Source organism: Equus przewalskii, chromosome 4 (genome assembly GCF_037783145.1).
Source record: "Equus przewalskii isolate Varuska chromosome 4, EquPr2, whole genome shotgun sequence".
Classification (NCBI taxonomy): Eukaryota; Metazoa; Chordata; class Mammalia; order Perissodactyla; family Equidae; genus Equus; species Equus przewalskii.
The window spans coordinates 63,234,467-63,256,739 of record NC_091834.1 but is presented as its reverse complement, the minus strand read 5'-3'; the positions used below and the strand labels follow the sequence as shown (position 1 = coordinate 63,256,739).

The 22,273-nt window shown below is 42.7% G+C and overlaps 1 protein-coding gene across 1 annotated transcript; it reads left to right on the top strand.

Annotated features, from left to right (window-relative positions):
• The first annotated feature begins 609 nt into the window (after window positions 1-609).
• On the top strand, window positions 610-22,007 carry LOC103558633 (RP9 pre-mRNA splicing factor). Its single transcript, XM_070616206.1, has 6 exons — window positions 610-925; window positions 13,215-13,245; window positions 14,342-14,471; window positions 18,782-18,873; window positions 20,635-20,696; window positions 21,381-22,007. The coding sequence occupies exons 1-6, from the start codon at window positions 774-776 to the stop codon at window positions 21,577-21,579; spliced, it is 666 nt and encodes a 221-aa protein (XP_070472307.1). The 5' UTR covers window positions 610-773; the 3' UTR covers window positions 21,580-22,007.
• The last annotated feature ends 266 nt before the right edge of the window (window positions 22,008-22,273 follow it).

The window sequence follows — 22,273 nt, the reverse complement described above, 5'->3', positions numbered from 1 at the left end:
ATTTTTTTTTTCTGCTTTTATCTCCCCAAACCCCCCCTGTATACAGTTGTACATCTTAGTTGCACGGTCCTTCCAGTTGTGGGATGTGGGACGCCGCCTCAACGTGGCCTGATGAGCAGTGCCATGTCAGCGCCCAGGATCCGAACCCTGCGGCCCCGCAGCAGAGCGCGCAAACTTAACCACTCGGCCACGGAGCCGGCCCCCAAAATACACTATTTTAACCATGGATAGCATGCTCTGGAAAATTGGAGAATTTCTATGGAGAGTCTTGCTTTCTTTCCAAACTGGATGAATCCCACCAATAAGTAAGAGTAACTTCTGTGTTTCTAAGCACTGGGGGTACAAAGATGACGTGCACGGATTCCGTCGCCTCGAAGGTGGAGACTGCGAAGGTGGGGCGGGGCGGGGGCCGCAGGCCGGGAGAGTTGTGCCCCGCCCTACCAGCGCGCGGGAAGGGCTCTCCGGCTCCTCCGCGGGCATCCTCAGCCCTCGGCCGCCGCCAGGGGGCGCGCTCCCACCTCCGGCACCGGCTAGCGTGGCGGCGGGGCCGGGCGCTCTGAGCCAGGACTTGGGGCCACGCCGCGGGGAGGCGGCCGGGCGCGCCAGTCGGAAGGGGGGGCCGGGCAGCCTCGGCGGGGACACCGGGCCCTTCCCCGGCGGGAGGCGGGCGGCGGCAGGAGGGGGCGCTGCGGAGCCGGACGGGCGCGGCGCGGAGGAAGTGCCGTCTTCGCCGCCGCCGCCGCGCCGCGGGGCGGCCTCCGGCGCGGGCCACGATGTCGTCCCGGTCGGGGCGCGACGACGCGGGGGCCGGGGGCGCGCGGCGGCCGCGGGAGCCGCCAGAGCAGGAGCTGCAGCGGCGCCGGGAGCAGAAGCGGCGGCGGCACGACGCGCAGCAGCTGCAGCAGCTCAAGCACCTGGAGTCCTTGTGAGTCCCCGCCGCCCCGCCTTCTGCGCGGAGGGGCCCGTGGGCGCGGCACGCGGGGTCCCCGGGGTCCGCAAGGGCCAGGTGGCCGGCTGGCCGTCGGAGACGGCGTGCCCGGTGCCTGCCACTGGCCCTCGGCGCAGAGGGCAGGTCTGTCCGGCGCCCCGGGCGGCGTCGCCGGGAGGAGCTGAGGCCCCGCCCCGAGGCCCGTCCGGGCGCGCGGGGCTGTCCCGGTGCCGGAAGCGCCGCGCTGGAGGGTCGTCCCTCGCCCGCGGGGCTGGGGGTGCCTTGCGCGCTGCGGGGCGCTCCGTCAGGACTGGGGACCGAGTACAGGAGCGCTGCTCCCTGTCCTTATCGGTTTCTCAGTTCAAAGGGCCGCCTATGAACTGCGTAAAATCCCCATTCTTTTCATCTTCTGCTGTTAAGGGAAGAGAAAACCCAGTCCTGTAAGGTTCGTGTGGTGAGAGAGAGAAGAATGAACAATGGGGTGAGGGCTCGTCCCTAAATATTGGAAAGGTGGCTGCCAGGTAAAAGAGAGTGGAGTGCTGAGGATTTTTACCAGGATTAAGGGTGGAAGCTACAAAGAGGCCAATTCTAGCTCAACAGAAGAATTAGGACCAGTCATATATATGTTACTTTTATTTTTATTTTTTTGCTGGGGAAGAGTCTCCCTGAGCTAACATCTGCTGCCAGTCTTCCCCCTTTTGTTTCCCCCTCTCTAAAGCCCCAGTACATAGTTGTATATCCTAGTTGTAAGTCCTTCTAGTTCTATGTGAGCTGCTCCCACTGCATGGCTACTGACAGATGAGTGGTGTGGTTCTGCTTCTGGGTAACTGAAACAGGCCATTAGAGCTGCGAGGGCCAAACCTTAACTTCTAGACCATCAGGGCTGGCTCCAGAATCATATATTCTTGCTTGTCAGCATGGCCTGACATAGGAGGCACTGTGCGCCCTCCCCCGTCCCACCCCCCCCCCGCCCCCAGCAGAGGGTTCAAGGAGAGGCGGGACAACCAGTAGGAGAAGGGTAGGTTGTGAAGATTAAACATCAGGCAGAAGGTTGGAGTAATGACCTTTCAGGTCTCTTCCAAGATTCTGTGATTCTATAAGTAGTTGTAGAAGTCAAATTTTTCTGTGTTATTTTCTGAGTTAGTGGGTAAATAACTCATTTCTGTTTCAGGCACATCTCATTACCTATGCTAAGACGATCATGTAAAGAAAGGTCCTCAAAGGGTTGCAGTCCTACATAAGTAACCTTCTGGGAGCTTTGACACAAAATGCATGCCTTTTTTGGAGCCGGCCTGCTCTTTTCCCGGTGGCCCTTGAGCTGAATTTCCTCAGGAGGGCAGTGGTTGCAGGATACAGGCTCTGCACTGCTGCCTCCGCGGTCCTGGCCGCTTCAGCACACTCTGTGGTGCTCAGTCTCCTGTGAAGGCAGATGTTCAAAAATCTTTCCCTAGGATAAGCTCAGGCAGGGCTCAGCCCAGCCCAGGTCTCAGTATCTTTAACTGTAGGATGCCGGACAGTTGTTCATACATTTATTTTGTAGCTCACAGAGCACTCACAGAGAGATTATAACCTCCTTTTGCAGATGAGGAAATGCAGGCTCAGCACTTAACTAACCTGATCAAGGACACATCCATCTACAAACTGAAGAGGAACCCAGATGTCTGATTCCCAGACCAGTGAGATTTTTCAGCTTCAGAGATTTAAAATTTTTCTGGGCTCTTGACATACTACTTTGGCTAGTTCAGAGGTTTGTTTGCTTTTAAATCAAAATTTATGTTTCCAGAGTAATACTTCAATATAGTTTAAACATTAAATAGTACTATCCAACTAATTTCAAAAAAATAGTCGTTCGCATCCCTACTCTTCAGTGACCCCCCACACTCTTTGCACCCCCGCCTCCAACTAAGGCTTCAGTGAGGAAACTTTTACTTTTTTCTTTTGGTATTTAACTACTTATTTGTTTTTCTTTTTTTTTTTTTTTTTTTGGTGACAAAGTCCCTGAGCTAACATCTGTGCCAATCTTCCTCCATTTTGTATGTGGGACACCACCACAGCATGGCTTGATGAGCAATGTATAGGTCCGCGCCCAGGATCCAAACCTGCAAAACCCAGGCCACCAAAGCAGAGTGCATGCACTTAACCACTAGGCCACTGGGCCAGCCCCTACTTATTTCTAAGTTATATGTTTATACTGCTTTTTTTGATTGAACAATAGACATTACCTATTAACCTCATATCATAGAAGACAGGAGTTTAGTTCTCTTTCCTTACCCTTCTTGTCTCCATCCTTCCAATATAGCTCCAGTATAATTTTTTTAATCAATAGTTCATATTAACATTATTATAACTATGCAGTATTATTCACTTTTGAGCCAAATGGTGTTCTATGATTTCTTTTACTTTCTAGTACAACGCTTGTTTTTCAAGTAGTTAATGAGAGCCTCAGTTTTTTTCATTTGCTTAATTTTCTATTACCTGCTGCTAATTTTATTCCAAAGGCTCTGAAAGATGAGAGTACTTTTTCCACATGTGCCTACATATCAGATAATCTATCAGTTCATTTTTTTAACCTAGAATCTTCCTTCTGTTCTCCTCCAGTACACTGTGGATACTTTCTAGACCTGGTATATAACAATCATCCTGGGACTTCCTTCACCACTCTCCTGTTTTGGATCCCATTCCTGGATCCTGTGTCTTCCTCTTTCTGTCTTTACCTCATTTTGCTGATTCGCAGTATGTAACTTCCTATAAAATAGTGTATTGGGGGTAAATTTGTTGAGTACTTACATATCTGAAAATGTTTTTATTCTGCCCTTAAACATGATAGGTAGTTTGGCTAGGTGTGGAAATCTAGGTTAGAAATTATTTTCATTCAGTTTCAAAGGTGGTGTGCCACCATTTTCTAGCTCGCAGTATTGCTGAGAAATCCGATGCCACTTGGATTCACTTTTTTTTTTATGTTACTTATTTTGCCTCATCCCACTTGTGGAAGCTAAAAGAATTCTTTTTTTTTTTTTAGGAAGATTAGCCGTGAGCTAACATCTGCTGCCAATCCTCCTCTTTTTGCTGAGGAAGACTGGCCCTGAGCTAACATCCCTGCCCATCTTCCTCTACTTTATATGTGGGACACCTACCACAGTGTGGCTTGCCAAGCAGTGCCATGTCTGCACCTAGGATCCAAACCAGCGAACCCTGGGCCACTGAAACGGAACGTGCCCACTTAACTGCTAGGCCACTGGGCTGGCCCCTAAAAGAATTCTTTATCCCTGGTATTTTACAGTTTCATGATAATGTGAACTTTTCCTCACTGGCTTTTAAAAATTTTTTATTTTCTTGACACTTTATGGGTATTTTAATATTCATACATGATTTTTTAATTTTCTTCCCTCCATTTTGTTTTTTTCTTTCTTTTCAACTTCTGTTGATCCTCTATCTTTTCTTTCCTTTTTTCTATCTTTTTGTCTTTTCATTTCTACTTTCTATAACATTTATCTTCCAGTCCTTCCACCATTGCACTTTTCTAAAATTTCAGTTATCATATTTTTTACTTTCAGGAGCTTTTTCTTGTCCTGAGAATTCTTTTTTTCATAGCATTGTGTTGTGAAGGGGGCTGATGAGAGAGAAAGAAAGAGAGAATGCAGAGGTGCTGGTTTGTTGGCTGTTAAGTCTGTTGACTATAAGTTTCACTGTAGGCATATCAGGCTACCATCTGCCCTTTTCATGGGTAGGCTCCCACAGATCAGAAGGTGGAGTTCTTTTCTGGGGGCTGTTCAGCTTGTCCAAAGAAGAACCTTCCATTCTCAGGCCTGGGTGCCAGTGTTCTGGATTGGGATGAAGAGGGAGGGGGCTTTGGTCCAGAGTTCAGGCTGAGACTTAACTGTTTTCAGCCAGTGCTCACCCTCATCCCTGTCCTGAGCCGTGCTTATATTCCCATGCATCTGGAGCCTTTCCAGTTAAGTTTCACAGGGGATTAAACCTGCCTTCTCTTTGAAGGGTAAGGGCGGAGAGAGTCTTCTGGCTATGGAGATGGAGAATATTGGTGGTTTTAACCACTCAGTGTTCATACTCCCAACCCCTAGCTTCTAAAGGTTGTAGCTTTCTCCACCTAAAGAAGTCAGTTACTTTGTTCCACTTTCCGTTGTCTTCCTAGCCTTGTCTTGAAATTGTTCTCTGCTAGTATCTCTTCTTAGAATTTCTTTGTGGCTTCTTACCTTTTTGATTCCTTTATGGTCATTTTAAGAGAGTTTGGGAAAGGAAGGCAGATAAGTAAGTTGGTCAGCCAGCCACATTAGATGGGAAGCCCTGTAGTGGTTTTTTACAAGTTGAATTCAAATCTTTTTACCTGGTAGAATGCCCTCTTGAGGTCCCCTCATACTCCTCTGGTCATTTTCTTACACTTGACCTTAACTTTTCTTGCTCTTTGACCATATCTGCGAGGCCCATGAAGGCATCTGAGTCTCCCACTCATGCTCCAATCCATGTTCCAGCTCTATCATTCAAGTGCCCCTGGGCTGCCAGGCATACAGAATGGACATTCTGTGTCTATGTGGCAGTTTTGTCTCTGCCTTTCAGCCCCAGAGGAGCCGGCTGCAGGAACAATTGTGTGGAATAGAGTATGCTTACATGAAGGACCTTTCTAAAAGAAATCCCACCCCAGTGCTCAAAACCACAAAGAGTAATTAGAAATATTTGGCAAAATAAAGATTTCTTCCCCCGTACCCACTTGGGAAGATGTTTTTCCTCTCTTATCTCAATTTAGTCTTCATACTCTCAGAGCAACTTATTACAATCTGCATGATAGAATAGCAAGGCTTCACAGATGGTACAAAATAATGGGCCTCCATCAACTTTTGTTTTTTAATTCTAAGGATTAACTACAAAGATGATGCACACTTCTCATCTGTCTCAGTGCAGAAGCCAACTACACAATAAACGCATTCCCATTTCTAAATCTGTTATTTTTTTAATAGTTAAATATTACTTTAATCTTTGAGACATCTCTTTTTTAACGTGCTACATAAATTAATGAATTGTTTAGCCCCAGGAAAAAATATCAATCATGTTCCTGTAAAGTTGTGGGAACAGTTGTAAAATGGACTTATTAGGGAAGGCCATTGCCAGTAATAACAGGTTTCAAAATGTGTAGTTCCATCACACTCCATCACACTTTTCCATCTAGGCGAAAACATTTACATATTTTTCAGAAATTTGGATCTTAGATTTTTCAGCCATATGTTATTTGTGCAACTCTTATAGCAAAAAGAAAGTATTGTTGGATTACTGGATATTTACATAGACTTTCTACCACCTCCCTTCCAAATTCCCTTAAGTCCCAATACATAGGGCATAGCATTAATGTTTCTAATGAATGGCTACTGATGGACTGTGTCACCTTCCCAACTTAAGCAAATTTCCATTATTCTTGCTCAGAGAGGCCTAAGCCTATGACATGCCACATCTTTCCACCGGAAAATATTTAAAGTATTTGCTTTGGAAATAGCATACCTAAAAAGCTACTTCTGTTTATACCCAGTTGTTTACTATGTAATTTTAAGGGAGTAAATCCTCCTCTGTCCCTTTAGAAAAACTCAGGATAGGTGACGGTGAGGATGAGAGTGGGGAGAAGCCTCCATCACAATCCTTGTTTGGAAGGGTCCAGAGACGAACCCAAAGGGAAGTTTTTCTTGCTCTAGCGACTCATGGCATTTCTCATCCACCATCTGCTGTAAAGGAAAAAACACTCCTGTTTTCCTTCTTTGCACTCAAACTACGCTCACAGCACTACTCTGTACTCCAGCTGTGTGGGGGTTTTCCAACACCACCAAGCAATTCTCCTATTCTCAGAGGACACAGAGTAGAAGTCTTATGAATTTCACTTAATTTTGACACTGTCTGCCTGGAGATAGCGTCAGAACCCACAGGTTGAAGGCTCAGTCCCACAAGACTGCCCCCCACGCACACACAATTTAGTTGTCAATCACAAGTCCAGGTTGTTACCTGTGTTTCTGACCCATGGGCTATAAATTGGAGGTTCCCACGACCTCCTCCTCCAGTTTGGTTAATTTGCTAGAGCAGCTCATGGAACACAGGAAAACATTTCACTTACTAGATTACTAGTTTATTGTAAAAGGATATAACTCAGGAACAGCCAGATGGAAGAGATGCATAGGGTAAGGTACGTGGAAGGGTGTGGAGCTTCCACGCCCACTCCAGGTATGCCACACCTGCACCTGTTCACCACCCCTGAAGTTCTCTGAACCCTGTCCTTTTGGGTTTTTATAGAGGCTTCACTACATAGGCACACTTGATTAATCATTGGCCATTGGTGATGAATTCAACCTCCCTGGAGGTGAGACTGAAAGTTCCAACCCTCTAACCACATGGTAGATTGCCTTGGCAACCAGCCCCCATCCTTGGCTTTCCAAAGTCACCTTATTAACATAAACTTACTTTGGCTGAAAGGGACTTGTTATAAATAACAAAAGAAACTCTTTTCACCTTTATAGCTCTGGAGCTATTTCAGGAACTGGGAACAAAACTAAATATTATAACAAAAGATGTCTCTAGCTCTTCTGTAGGAAATTCTAAGGTTTTGAGGAGCTGTGTCCCAGGAACAGTGGATGAAGACCAAACATATCTTATTATAAATAATAATATCACATCCACCAAAGTTGTTTTCTTTCACATCTTTGAGAGGAGCAGGAGGAAAAGCATTTCACTTTTCCCTTATTCAGTTTTCCCTAACCCCTGCACCCACAATATCTACTGTGTTCTAAAGGGTCTTTAAAGTTAGTGCATAAGAAGAGAGTCAGGATGAAGAAAACATTAAATCATTAAGTTTAATAGAATACTACTGTATAGTATTATATTGTACTCTGCAGCCATTCTGAAGTATTAAAATGAGTACTTCCCTGGAGGTGTACAGGGTTAAGGCACAGATCCGACCTAAAAGTGTTTATGGATTATTCCTTGTGGAAGAGGTGCAGATCCCTCTAAGAGTTTGAGAGATGCTCTTTGAGTGCACAGACAATGCGGCCTCAGAATTTCCTCCCTGTCCCTCAGCCTTTCTCAAATACAGACTTGTGTTCTCAGCCTTCTGGGTCTCTCTTGGTTCAGTCCCTAGCCAGAAATAAGGAAGGCCTACCAGTCTGTGGTGCTTGGGTGCAGCTGAGCACAGGCAGGGGAAGCCTTCTGCTGTGACAAGGTGATAAACCAGATGATGAAAACTTATCCTTGCTAAAATCCCTGATTAAAAACCCTACAGCTCTGGTTCCCATTAACTTGGTGAACCTCAGGGCATAGCTCAAATATTGACTCCTAACTTGACGTTTCCCCTCACAGACTCCTTAGAATTAATTATCTGCCTCCACATGGCTGTTCCCAGCATCAGCAAGCAAACATGCGTGTATGCGTTTAATATCTGCACACATTCAACGCATCCCCCGCCTCAGAGAGGACAGGAGGTCATTATCCTTGTTACTACCTCCCCCCAACTTCAGGGTGTTTTGCTTAACGGGGGAGTGTTGGAAAACATAGGGAAATATGGTTTGGGAATTATATCACAATAAATAAAAAGTGAATAAATGAGCAATGTTTGGGGGGAAAAAATTTAGGGAAAACTGGAATCAGAATGATACCTATGCCCAAATCAAACAGTACTCAAGCTCTGGATTTAAAGTGTTCCTGGAGTCTTTCGTTTTCCAGTGGCAAACATGATGCTAGAATAATTATTAGATTTAGCTAAATGTTTACTGACAATCCTGTACAGGTGAGGTGTAGGGGAGCAAAATTTGCCACCCCAAAATGTGTCTCTTTGACATGAGGATTACTTGAGGCTGATTATTTTAAGAAACAAAAGACCCAGGAAGAGCTTTTACCTCCCTCTAAATGCCTGAAAGAATTTGGATAGAGGGCCTGTTCCAGGAAGGAACCATCAGCGTGGATAACTACAGTATAATATGAGCTAGCTGTGATAGACAGGTAGGAACCTAGCAAAGTCTGTTTGAGCAAAGTTCTCTCTGTGTCCCATTGTTGCTGTATGGTCCAGCAAACGTTTGTTTACCAAACATTTGCTCTTTTCATCTTCCCATTAATTGTCTTTCTTCCAGTTGAAGTCCCAGACCCCTTCTCCCTAGCTCTGGATGGCAATATAAGCCTCACCTGCCTAACTGCCTACGGACCTCATGTTCTTATGGAGCCCCTGTACATATGAAATTAAATTTGCTTTTTCTCCTGTTAATCTGTTTCATGTCAATTTAATTCTTAAACTAGCCAGAATTTAAAAGGGTAGAGGAGAAATTTTTCCTCCCCAACAGAGGCATGGCATGGAGGCCAGCACACGGGCACTGGGCTGTGTGCCCTTGCACAACTTATTTAGCTCATCACAGTTATTGCAGGAAATGCACTGCTGGCCTAGAATGGGGATTACAACTCAGTGAAAGAACTCCTGATGTCATGAGTTCTGGGTGATTGTCCTGATTCAACCTCTTACTGGTGTAGCCTCTGATTGACCAACAGTAAAATGAAGGTCAGGGTCCCTGGCCTGCCCTCCTCTTATTCTGAAATTTTAACAAGATAATTTAATAACTATCATAAGGCATATTTTTTGGGCCTGAGAGGAGATGGGGAGAGACTTGGCTGAAAGCTCATGTACCACCTGCATGGGGAAAAGGCAGTGATCCCTGGTGCCAGATGCAGAAGAGAGTTCTCAGAGTCTCATGGCCTAGAAAGGCAGTAAGCCCCGCTGGGGATGATGTCTGTGGCAAGTCCACTGCCAGGTCTGTGCCCACCTCTGCTTAGGAGCAGCTGTGGATCCCCATAAAGCTGCAGATCTGTAAAAAGATGTAAAGGCTGGATTGGTTTGGTGAGGCCTCTCTGTTGGGTCCTGATCTTGGCCTTTCTGATGCTAGTGTGCCAGTCTTGAGCTGCCTCATTAGGCTGCTGAGAGCATCAACTTGTTTTCCACAAAAGGGGCAGAAGCCAATATTGTGGAGTGCCTTTCATGTGTGCTGTGAAATACTTACCCAAGAGGAAATTGGGACTCAGAGGGGTTAAGTAACTTGCCCAAAGTACACAGCAGTGAGAATAATCAGAATTTAAACCAAAAAAATTTTTTTGACCTCCAAAGCCCATTCACACTGATTTAGAACTGTAAAATGTTCCAGTTGGAATGTGGGGTCCTCTATTCCAAACAACCAAAACATGTTTTTTATCAGGACACTTATACAATTATAAAGAGTGTCAAATGACAAAAATAATACGATTCAGTCACACGTTTGCCCTTTATTCAAGGGAAAACAATCCATGGATGGGTGAGTACAGTGCCTCAGAAGCAGTGGCACACTCTTCCCAGGGATTTGGGGCAAGAGCACGTTTTATAGGGCCTTAGAAGAGGCAACACAGAACCCTGGCATGATTGGGTAGGAGGTCGGGTATTTCCTGATAAGGCTAGCACGTTCAATTTCAAAGGTAAAGGCAGCTAGCTAAAGCTGAGTTGGAGGATTGTGATTGGTGTATGTTAGCTTTCCTTGACAGTGAGGCCTATCCCCTTAATGCAGGCTGATTTAGATTTAGATTCGTGACATGAGCCAGGCCACTGGGACAGCCTCTACTTTGTGGGTCCCAATATATGAATTACCTTTGCAAAGAGGTAACATGGGGATTTCTGAGAGCAGTTTTAATTTTATGCTTTTCTTTAGTTTTTAATTTTCTGTACCTTTTAATTAGGAGTATCTTTATGCCCTTAGTTCTCCCTTCTGGTGCTTAGCACTGTGCCTGGATTGATAATTGTTGACTGGTCACTTCTGCAAGGAGTAAGTTTTTAAGGTGAACCTTCAGTATCACCTGAGAATTAAATTTAGTTTCTCCTTTTTTGGTAGGAGGAAAATATCAAGATAATTAGAGCTAGTGTGGAGATTTAATTCCTGAGACAATTACAGAAATAACATTGACATTTTAAAACAAAAATGCAGCCTATATAACTCCATAGCAGAAATGAGCTACTAATAGCATATTTTTGGCCCTTTTTTCTTTCTTAGTTCCGGGTTACCTTTGGTTTTTCTTTGAGAGATGTATTAGCCGGGCTTATACTAACATAGGTATAAGGAAGATGCTATTAATTTCAGCTTTCTTTTGTGATTAAAAAACATTATTTGAGACAATATATTTGCATGTAATCAATGTAAGTGAAAAATGAAGCTGCCTCCCTCAGGAATCCTTCCAGAGGTATTCTGTTCATGTAAAGTCCTGTCTGTGTGTACGTAGAGGGTATATATCATCTTTTTCCCATACACACAAATAGAAGCATAACAAATTGACTGTTCCGTACCCTACTGCTTTTTTTTTTTTTTAACTTAAACTATTTTGGAGACTGTCCTATACAGGCATACCTCATTTTATTGTGCTTCATTTTACTGCACTTTGCAGATATTGCATTTTTTATAAGACCCTGCAACAGCAAAAAGATTACAACTCACTGAAGGCTCAGAGGATGGTTACCAGTTTTTAGCAATAAACTATTTTTTAATTAGGTAAAGACATTGTTTTTTAGACATAATGCTATTGCACACTTAATAGACTACAGTGTAGTGTAAACATAAAGAAATTTGTGTGACCACTTTCTTGCCACATTTGTTTTATTGCAGTGGTCTGTAAATGAATCTGCAGTATCTCCAAGGTACACTTGTATTAGTTTGGGGATAATCAGTATTTATTTGACTATTAGATAAATGATTTATCAATGTTTTTCTGATGCTAAAAGTACAATATTTTCAGGGCCAGCCCAGTGGCTTAGTGGTTGAGTTTGCTCACTCCGCTTCAGCAGCCCAGTGTTCGCCAATTTGGATCCTGGCCACAGACCTATGCACCACTCATCAATCCATGCTGTGGGAGCATCCCACATAGACGAACTAGAGGGACTTACAACTAGGATATATAACTGTGTACTGGGGCTTTGCGGAGGGAGAAAAGAAAAAGAGGAAGATTGGCAACAGATGTTAGCTCAGGGCCAATCTTCTTCACAAAAAAACAAACAAAGTGAGACATTTTCACTACGGAATTCAGAAAATTAATCATCTCTGAATTTACCATCTGTGTGCAGCAATTTGGGGACTCAGACATTTCCAAGTTTTTGGAGTCAAGACAATTTTAAACCCACCACAGTGCCCAGATGTCCTCTTTCAGTTAAATGTTCGTTTTAGAGACATGGAAAAGCCCTGAAATGTTCAGTTATCCTGCTTCTTTTTTCTCTGTTTTTTGGGGAGGAGTGTCCATTAGGAATTCACATTAAAAGTCAGACACTCATGTGTGTTTGATAGCCAGTAGTGAGTCAGTAACTTAAAATGAACATGATTATACCTAAAATACAATGTTACATGTCAATTAAATCTCAATTGAAAAATAACTTAAAAAATGGACGTGAGCATTTGGCGCTGGTTTTCCAGATTTGGAATCCAGAAGCCTCTTGGGCAGCTCCGGCAGAGTGAAGGAAAGTGGAAATGAATTGGGCGCACAGGCATGATTTGTAGCCTCAGGACCCTGGGGGTCGGAGAGCTCTGTGGTGAAAGGGAAAGTAGTTCCCACGCAGTCGTTCCTGTGCTTCATCTAGCGGCATCGTTATGTCATTCAGGCACCGTGAGGAGTGCTGCCCCTCGAGTCCAGGAGTCCAGGATGTCGGGACAGGCACAGACGGCAGGCAGAGAGCCCAGGGGCAGGGAGGACCCTGAATTGGGAGGACAGGGAAATGGGAGAGGGAGCCTCCAGGACAGACCACCCTGACCTCCTTCCCCCACAGTAGGCCCCTCCCTCCAGCTTTGCTCCCCACCCCGCGCCGCCCCAGCCACGTGAGCACAGTCACTCAACCCTCCCCACCGGGAGCCCCTTCAGTGCTGGGTAAGCGGGAGTCGTGCTGGCTCAATGACCTGACAACCATAGTAACAGTTTGGAGCCACAGTTAACTCACGGGTCTACCCTCACATTTACCTCACGTTTTCCCTGCAACCTCTTGCTTTCCCTTCTTCCAAAAGTAAAATCGTTGTGCTAAGACACCAAGTTAGTTATTATTTCCGTGAATTTCAGTTCTACATCCCAGCAGGATGTGGTATAGCATCTGTTTACTTATATGTGCTCTCCTGAGTGCCGGGCATATTTCACTGTTTCAGATATAATGTCGTTTTAAGTTCTTACGAAAAACATCCTTTTTATTTTGGCCTGTGGTTGCTTTTTGCTCATTAAAATGTGTTATGTTCCTGTTAACATGGTTGATGACAGATTTTTTTTTCTTTTCTAGTTATGAAAAACCTCCTCCTGGGCTTATCAAGGTCAGTGTGAAGTTTATACTTTTGCTTACTCTCTTAGACAGCTGACTCAGTGCTCAAACTCATTAACTTGTTATGAAAACAGCTGCGTCAGGTTTTAAACCTCCTTTTATAACCCTGTTCCTCCCTGCAGATGCCAGTCGGTTCATACACCCTGGGCTTTGTCACAAGCCTGTGCCTGCGTAGAAAGTTAGTCAGCTGTGTGTGTGTCCCTGAGAAGCCGTGGCAGGTGCCGTGTGCTCCTCAGCCATCACTCCCTTCTCTCTGCCTGGTGACTCCATCTTCTCAAAGCTGTCCTGCCCGTGTGCCTCCTCTCACTCGCCTGCTGCTGTTTCTTGAGTGTCTGCAGCTCAGAGAGCAGCGGGCTCTGAGGAGACTTGAAGCTCATCGGGTCCAGCCTCCCTGGTGCAGGAGTCCCTCCTCCAGCACCCTGGCCACAGGGTCACCGTCTTTCTGTGGGACCGAGACCTAGAGGAGGAGTTAAAGGACAAAGCAACCTTTTTTGTTTGGTAACTTTCCATTAAAAAAAAAGATGAAAAAAAACATTTTTCCATTATCAATTTAATATTCATTGGAAATTGAAAAAAAATCAGAATGTAAGAAAACCAGCAGCTTAATTGTATAATGCAGTTATTTGGTAGTGAAGGTACATTTCATAAATACAGCATGTGTGAGATTATCAAACATGACAGTGGCCTTCAAGCTATAATAAGCTATTTGTATTTAACATTTTTATTATTCCATACTTTGCCTCATTCCACAAAGCTTTTAAGTTAACAGAAAACTTTTTGTGATCTTAGAATCTAATTTTTGTGATCTAGAAGCAGAATTTGGAGCTCACAGATCATTCCTGTGTGCACAAAACTAGTAACGTTTCTCTAAGAACAGCTACATCATTTTTGTGTAATAGTTCTCTGCTACATTTATTTCTGTTTTTTCTGTCTGGTCTAATTCGTCTTTCTTTCCAGATCTTGAGAGGGTTATCACTGACACTGGGATCTCCAGCCCATGAGAAAGCCAGGCACTGCTGTGTTGTGAGGCAGGTGGGGAGAATTCCAGTGCTTTCGCCATAGTGTTTACAGGTCGCTTCTTTCTTTAGGAAGATGAGACTAAGCCAGAAGACTGTATACCAGACGTACCAGGCAATGAGCATGCCAGGGAATTTCTGGCTCACGCCCCAACTAAAGGACTTTGGATGCCCCTGGGGAAAGAAGTCAAAGTCATGCAGTGTGAGTACACAAGAGCTTCACCAACACTCCTCAGTGCACGCAGATACATCCCATGACTGACAAAGCGTGTTTACTTCCTTTGATTAGTTGGTTCTCACCACAGCCCTGTTAAAGTCCTGGCATGGTCTCTCTTTAGAGATGAGGAGGCCGACTTGCATCTATTACTGAGTGGTCCAGGATAAGAGGTAGAGCAGTGCTTCACCTCCAGGGCTTCTGGCTCCAAGGGCAGCGGTCTTTCCTCAGGGCCGTAGCTGCCTGTGGAGGATGCTCTCCAGTGATATCCTGTAACAGAACAGTACTCCACGGTAGAGATGCCGTGGGGGATAGAGATGCAGTGGAGGCCAGGTCCCTTTGGGTCCTGCCTCAGTCAGTCATCCTCCATCAGTGGCATTAAGGTTTTATCCATGTAACCTGAGAGGAGCTTGGGGCACAGAGGGCGGGTCTGGAACAGGTAGAGCTGTGCGTGCACACCCCCCAGCCCACCAGAGCAACAGCACTTTCATGCAGCACAGATGGCATTTGAAGAAAGGGTACTGCTGCCTTTTAGGACATTTGTCTGTACAAAGATTATTCGTGCACATAAGTAAAACAGCAGCTCCTAGCCCCTTCCCCCCATTCCCCTCACCCCAAAGGTAACCACCTGAACCTCTTTTAAGAAAGTTATTTTGAAGTTTATCTCCATGCACCTAAATAAGATGACTGTATTCCTGCCCCTTGATATTTCCGGTCTCTTCATTACCTGTGGACTTCTGTAGAAAACAAGAATTCAGCTCTTTCCTTCTGCCTCCACCCCACCTCATACACATACCCTCCTATCTTCTATTTTCCTAATAATAGTTGTATCATAATTTAGTTAAATAAATCTTTCATTATGACTATTTTCAGAGTTGAATCATATGCTAAACTGATTACATTTCCTTTCATGCATCCTGCATGTTTTGTTTTCTCTGCAATTAATAGTTGTCTTCTTGTGGTGGTGGTTTTTCTTTTCTCTGTACTGATCACTAATTGAAGATCTTCAGATGCTTGAAGTATTCTGTCAGTTTTATCTTTCAAAGATAGTTGCTCGCGATGCTATCACCCAGAGATCCTCCTCCACCATCATTCTGTGGTCTTCCCTGACCTGTCGCCTATGTTGGATCTCCTATTGCCTGTATCTTGGGTCTTCTTTTTCGTTATATTCTCTTGCTATGGTAGAGCACATTCTCTGGTAGCTGAGAAATGGGTGTATGGGAGAATAAAATTTTTAAGACTTTATTTTTAGTTTGCCAGGGTATAGAATTCTAAGTTAAAAACCAGCTTTCTGCACAATTTTGAAGGCATTGCTCCACTGCCTTCTCATTTGTAGAATTGCTGTGGAGAAGTCCAAAACAATTAAATTCTGGATGCTTTTTTCTCTTGAGAATTCCTATTTTATATTTATTTACTTATTTATTTATTGAGGAAGACTGGCCCTGAGCTAACATCCGTGCCCATCTTCCTGTACTTTATATGTGGGATGCCTGCCACGGCCTGGCTTGACAAGTGGTGTGTAAGTCCGCACCCAGAATCCGATACTGGCGAACTTTGGGCTGCTGAAGAGGAACGTGCAAACTTAACTGCTGCACCACTGGGCCAGCCCCTGGATGCTTTGATGTTCCTGTTTTGTTGTTGTTACCTTTTTTTATTTTTCTTTCCTGGAAGCTTGTAAGATCATCTTCTTGTCTCCAGTCTTGAAATTTCACAAATTGTTTCACTGATTATTTCCTCCCCTCTGTCTGCAATTCTGTTTTTGATAGTGGACTTCCTAGACTGATTTTGTAATTTCTGATCTTTTCTCTCCTATTTTTATCTTCTGCTTTCTAGAATATTTCATCAACACATCTTCCAGTCTTTCAGTTGTTTATTTCTTCTATATTTACATTTCACAAGCTCTTTTTGTTCTATGACTTTTTTAATTCTGTTCTTGTTCTCTTATTGCAATTTATTATCTAAGGATGTTAATTTCTTTTTTTTCTCCCTAATATTTTTTTTTTCTTCCAAGTTGGTGTTTTCTATTTGTTTTTTCGCCTTTTGTCTCTCATTTATTAAGAGGCTTTTGGATGTCTGCTAATCTGCGGCTACCTACTGTATTACTGGAATCTCTGTGTAACAAATGACCCCAAAATGTAGTGGCTTAATACAACAATTAACATGTATTATCTCAGTTTCTGTGGGTCAGGAATTCATGAGCCACTTATCTGGGTGATTCTGGCTTTGAGTCTCTGATAAAGTTGCAGTCAAGATGTTGGCTGGGGCTACAATCACCTGAAGGCAAGAGTGGGACTGGAGGATCCGTTTCCAAGATGGCTCACTCATATAGCTAGCAAGCTGCTGCTGGCTCTTGACAGGAGCCCTCAATTTTTGCTACTTGTACCTCTTTGTAAGACTGTTTAAGTCTTAAGATATTATAGTGGGCATTCCCTAGAACCAGTGATCCAAGAGACAGCAAGGTGCAAACAACACTGTTTATGACCTAGCCTCAGAAATCATAAGCTGTCATTTCCATAATATGCTGTTGCTTCCACAGCTCAGGCCTGTTCACTGTGGAAGGGGACTACATGAGGGTGTGTATACTAGGAGGTAGGGGTCACTGGGGTCCTCTTGGAGCTTTTCGGGGTTCTACAAATGGAAATTGAGCTGGTTCTCAGTTCTCCCTACCACTGACTTAGAATTCAGTTTTCTGAGGTCTGCTATTCATTTAGCACACTCTATCTGTATTATAGCTTCCAATATATATATATATATTTTTTTACTGCTGTCTCCTTTCCTATTTTCCCTGTCCTTGGGGTTTATGTCTTACTAAACATATTCTCTTTGTCATTTTTATGGGATGTCAGGAAGGAGATGAAAGTAAATGATTGTTTTTAGTCTGCCATCTTTACCCAGAAGTCTGTTTTTTGTTGTTGTTGTTAAGTTTAAAACCACTCCTCTGTTTGATGGGGTGGTTAGTTGTGCTGCACCTAACACTTTATACTTCTTTTCATTGACCTGCAAATTAAGAGTGTTTGGTTAAGACCAGAACCAGTTTTACCTTGAAGTTAATGAAGCTTCAGCTTTAGGGCCCCTCACTTGCACCTTCCAAAGGCCTGTGGAGTCCCAATAATGTGTTCATGCGGTCCTGTCTTTTTATAAAATTTGCCAGGGTGAGATTTTTTTTCCTAAAGAGCCCTCCCTCCCCTTCAGTAGTGTAAGCTTCAGGCTCCACAAACTTGGAGCCATCCCAGATGAGAAAAAACACACATAAGCATTATTCACACTTTCATTGATCCTAGTGCTATCTAGAGCAGAGCTTCTCAAAGGGCAGGGCTGATACTCTGTATTTCTAACAAGCTCCCAGGGGATGATGTCAATCTTGCTGGTCCATTGACCACAGTTTGAGTAATAAGGGTCACCTTTCCTTTAACAGAGAGTTTTGATCACAGATGGCGTGGATCCTTCTTGATACCCACACGTCAATCCATGGCATTTAACATCCTAGCATTTTTGTCAACAGACACCTGTTAGAAGGGGTCTGCATCTGCATTGGGTGCGTTCTTTCTTCCCCAGGTGGAGCTAACTCAAAATAGGAGGGAGATAGGGAGGGGGCAGGTCAGTGGCAATCAACAGAGAATCCCTGAACTTCATTTTTTCCAATAAAAATATAAAGGGAAAAGCATTACTTCCCTGTCACAACATATGTTCAGTATATGCTGGCATGGAGCAAAACTGGCTGATGTTTCCTATAATTCCTCTTCCTGCTTCCTGATCTCCTTGGCTGGAATTGTTTAATGTTTGTATACAGTTTGCTAGGGCTGCTGTAACAAAGTACCACAAACTGGGTGACTTAAACAAAAGAAATTTATTGTCTCACAGTTCTGGAGGCTAAAAGCCCGAAATCCAGGTGTCAGCAGGGTGGGTTCCTTCTGAGGGCTATGAGGGAAGGAAGACCCTACCTCCCATAAGGTCGCATTCTGTGGTACTAGGGGTTAGGACATTCAACATAATGGGGGAGTCGGGGGGGATGACACAATTCAACCCATGACACACAGTTAGAAAAAAACACACTACTTTTTGCATGGGATTGCTTAATAAGTACTTAGTTCCTTTCTAAAACTCCAAGATTAAAAGATCCTTGAGGAAGCAATTAGTTTCCTCTATTTTCTAGGATCTTACATGGTTCATCCACTGATTGCATTTGTTTTTAAAATTGGAATCTAATGAAGAATATCTCTAATATGATCTACTGATACTTTATTTTAAGTAAAAATGCATTATCTTACAGAAATATATCCCTTTTTCTTTGTTTTTAGGTTGGCGTTGTAAACGGTATGGTCACCGAACGGGCGACAAAGAATGCCCTTTCTTTATCAAAGGCAACCAAAAGTTAGAACAGTTCAGAGTAGTAAGTAAAACCCCAGAGCGTCAATTTACGTTTACCAGAAATGGTGAATGTCGGTGAATCAGGCAGTAATCAGTGAACTGAGGCTCACATCAAATACATTCCCAGAAGCCTTTTGGCCAGAGTACATCTCTGTTAAATCGAATTTGTGTGAATAGATTAGTTCATTAACAGAAGCACTAACTTCTTATTAAAGTGTTATTTGCTGATGCCTTGGGAACACTGATTCTTTTTCTGAAGCAGACATTGTTATCTATTTAGTCACTTTTTTTAACTTACTCTGTTAAAAAAAATCATGTTTCATAACTAAAATCAGAGTTCTAATTCCCCAGTCTTTGTCTATTAGATATCTATTATAAACTATGTGTGTATGTAAATGATATCTCCTCCTTAGATGACAGTAAAAGAGATCTAGCATTTCCTCACTTTTTTTTTAACAGTGTCACCTCCCAGAGGTGTTAATTCACCATTCAGTAACTGTTTCAGTCAACTTAACTATGCTATTATCAGATATATTGGGATTACCAGCATATATCAAACGGGTCCACAAACATTCTCCAGGGACTTTAAGACATTTAAAATACTGTGCTTTCATTTTAATAATTTGAGGAAAATATTCTGGATGAATCACTGCTGGCTGGAGTGTCAATTTTTACCACTCCTATAACAGATAATTTGGTCATAAATCTCAAAAACTTAAACATATTCATACTTTTTAAATTTGGAAACCTAAATTCTAAGGATTCTAAAGATATAACAACATCAATATAGACAAATTTTTAGGAACGTATAAGGATAACTGTTAGAATTACTTATATGGTTGAAAAATAGAGACTAAAGGAAACAACATCAATGGCCAACATACCAACATAAATTACTGTAACAGAAATTATATAGCTTTTAAGAATCATGTTTTAGAAGAATATGTAATGTCACAGGAAGATGTTCATGAAAACAAGTGAAAAAGAGAATAGAATTGTGTATATAATATGATTATGATTTTTTGTAAATTGTGAACAGTGACTGGAAGAACCACACAAAATGTTAGCAGTGGATATCCCTGGGTGGTAAGGTGATAGATATTTTTAACTTTATTATTTTCTTTAATATGTAAAATTTTTACAATAAACATATTTTTAAAGATAACTCACATACCATAAGATTCAGTCTATATGTATTCATATTTTTAAGTAATTTAAGTGATTTTAAATTATACAAATATTACAAGAATACATTTGTCTTAACAAAATGAAAATATTACAGTAAGGTTTTTCATAACTGACTTTTCAAGTCCAATCTTGCCTCTCTCCCCAGAGGAAATCTGCAGTAAGTAGCTTGATGAATACACTTCCAGACTTCTTTTTGGGCATATATATATATGTTTTTGTGCACCTATAAATGAATCATTCTCACATATTCCAACTGATTTTGCTTAACAATATCTCTTGATCATGTCTACATAAAAAGAATTATGTCAATATTTCTAACCTTGAGCAGTATTTAATAATGATTTTGCCAAGGTTTATCTCCTTATAAAGACTATTTAAATTATATCCTATATTTGTATAATTGGAAAATCTTTTTTATAGCCTCCATGAGTTTGAAGTGATGGTGACACTTAGGAAGGATTAGAATATGTTGAATATAAAATTACACCAAACGGGGAAAATAAAACTGGTTTCAGTGAAAATAGGGATTCAATTTTAATTTAACTAACAGTCTCTGTGAAGCCTAACCAAACCTTTACTTTCTCTAACCCTCAAGGCACATGAAGATCCTATGTATGACATTATACGAGAGAATAAAAGACATGAAAAGGATATAAGGTGAGGTCATCCTGATGATAACAATACCCTCTTAAAGTCTGAAATTGTAGCAAGCTGGAAACAGCCATTTCAGTATTAGAAGAGTGGTTTAGTAAATATGGTACTTTGTGAAATATTTAGAAGGCAGGAGTAATCACTGAAAAGACCACTGTGTGCAGAACGAGCAGGCCAGCCTTGTTCTACTTGAGTTACCTTAAAGCAGTGGGCTTGGCCCAGCCCACAAACGCCACTGATGTTGAGTTGGCAACTATCGTTTAGTTTATCTTCTCCAATGTCTTAGACAGGGTTAAAGATACAGTGAAAAAACACAAGCGTTTGTTTTTCTCAGCTTGGTGGTAGGTACTGAGTTACAATTGTTGAGGAGGTAGATGACCTAGCGTGAAGCTGAGCAGTGGGGGAATGATTTAGGCAAGGATGCATCTTTTAGAATCATAATAGTAAGGACTATAGAAACATGCAGAATATTTAGGAAAAGGAAAGAATACAAAATGGCTTGTACACTGGTTACATTCATGTAAAATAGGCATGGATGTGGGCAAGAAGCAAGCAAAAATGAAAATATGTAGTGTCTTTAATGAGGTGATTATTTGTGACGCTTTTTTACCCTCCCCACTGCTGTTATATTTCTATCTTTAAAAAAAATTTTGTTTAAGTTAAATATGATTCTTTGACCAATCTGTTTAGGATACAGCAGTTAAAACAGTTACTGGAGGATTCCACTTCAGATGAAGATGAGAGCAGCTCCAGTTCCTCAGAAGGTAAAGAGAAAAACAAGAAAAAGAAGAAGAAAGAAAAGCATAAGAAAAAGAAGAAAGAAAAGAAAAGAAAGAAAAAACGAAAGCATAAGTCTTCCAAATCAAATGAGAGTTCAGACTCGGACTAACAAGAACTTGACTTGTTCAACACTCTCTTCTCAAAGATCAGAGGAATGCGGAACGGGAGAGGAACGAGAGAGAGACAGCGAGAGACAGCGTGAGAGAAGGACGTTTCGTGTCACACGTGTGAATTCCCACCTACCTTCCAGTAAGGACGTGACCCACAGGAGAGGAGCTCTACCTTCCTGGGTGTCAGCTCTGGAAAGCGGCTGATTCCAGGCAGGACAGCTTTTCTCAGTGTCCTCCCTGCAGATCACTGCGATTTGTGATTCCTCAGAAATGCCTGTGCCAGGGCAGCCAGACGAAGGGAATCTCTGAGGAAGCTCCCCAAGATGCTGCCGCAGCTTCCACCCTCCAGAGTGGGGCCACTTAATTCCCATTGACTTCAGCCTTGACTTTCTCTGTTGAGAACAATAAAAGCTGATTATTTTTAAAATGTATTTATTTTTTATTTCTGAGCAATACATGTATTTGCTCCAAATTTAAAAGGTACATGAGGTTTAATCGTGAAAACTCTTCTTTCTCCCTTTCTCTCCCAGCTATCCAGTTTCCTTCCCTAATGGCTACCAATTTACCAGTTTCTTTTCTCTTTTTTTTGAGGAAGATTAGCCCTGAGCTAACATCTGCTGCCAATCCTCCTGTTTTTTGCTGAGGAAGACTGGCCCTGAGCTAACATCTATGCCCATCTTCCTCTACTTTATA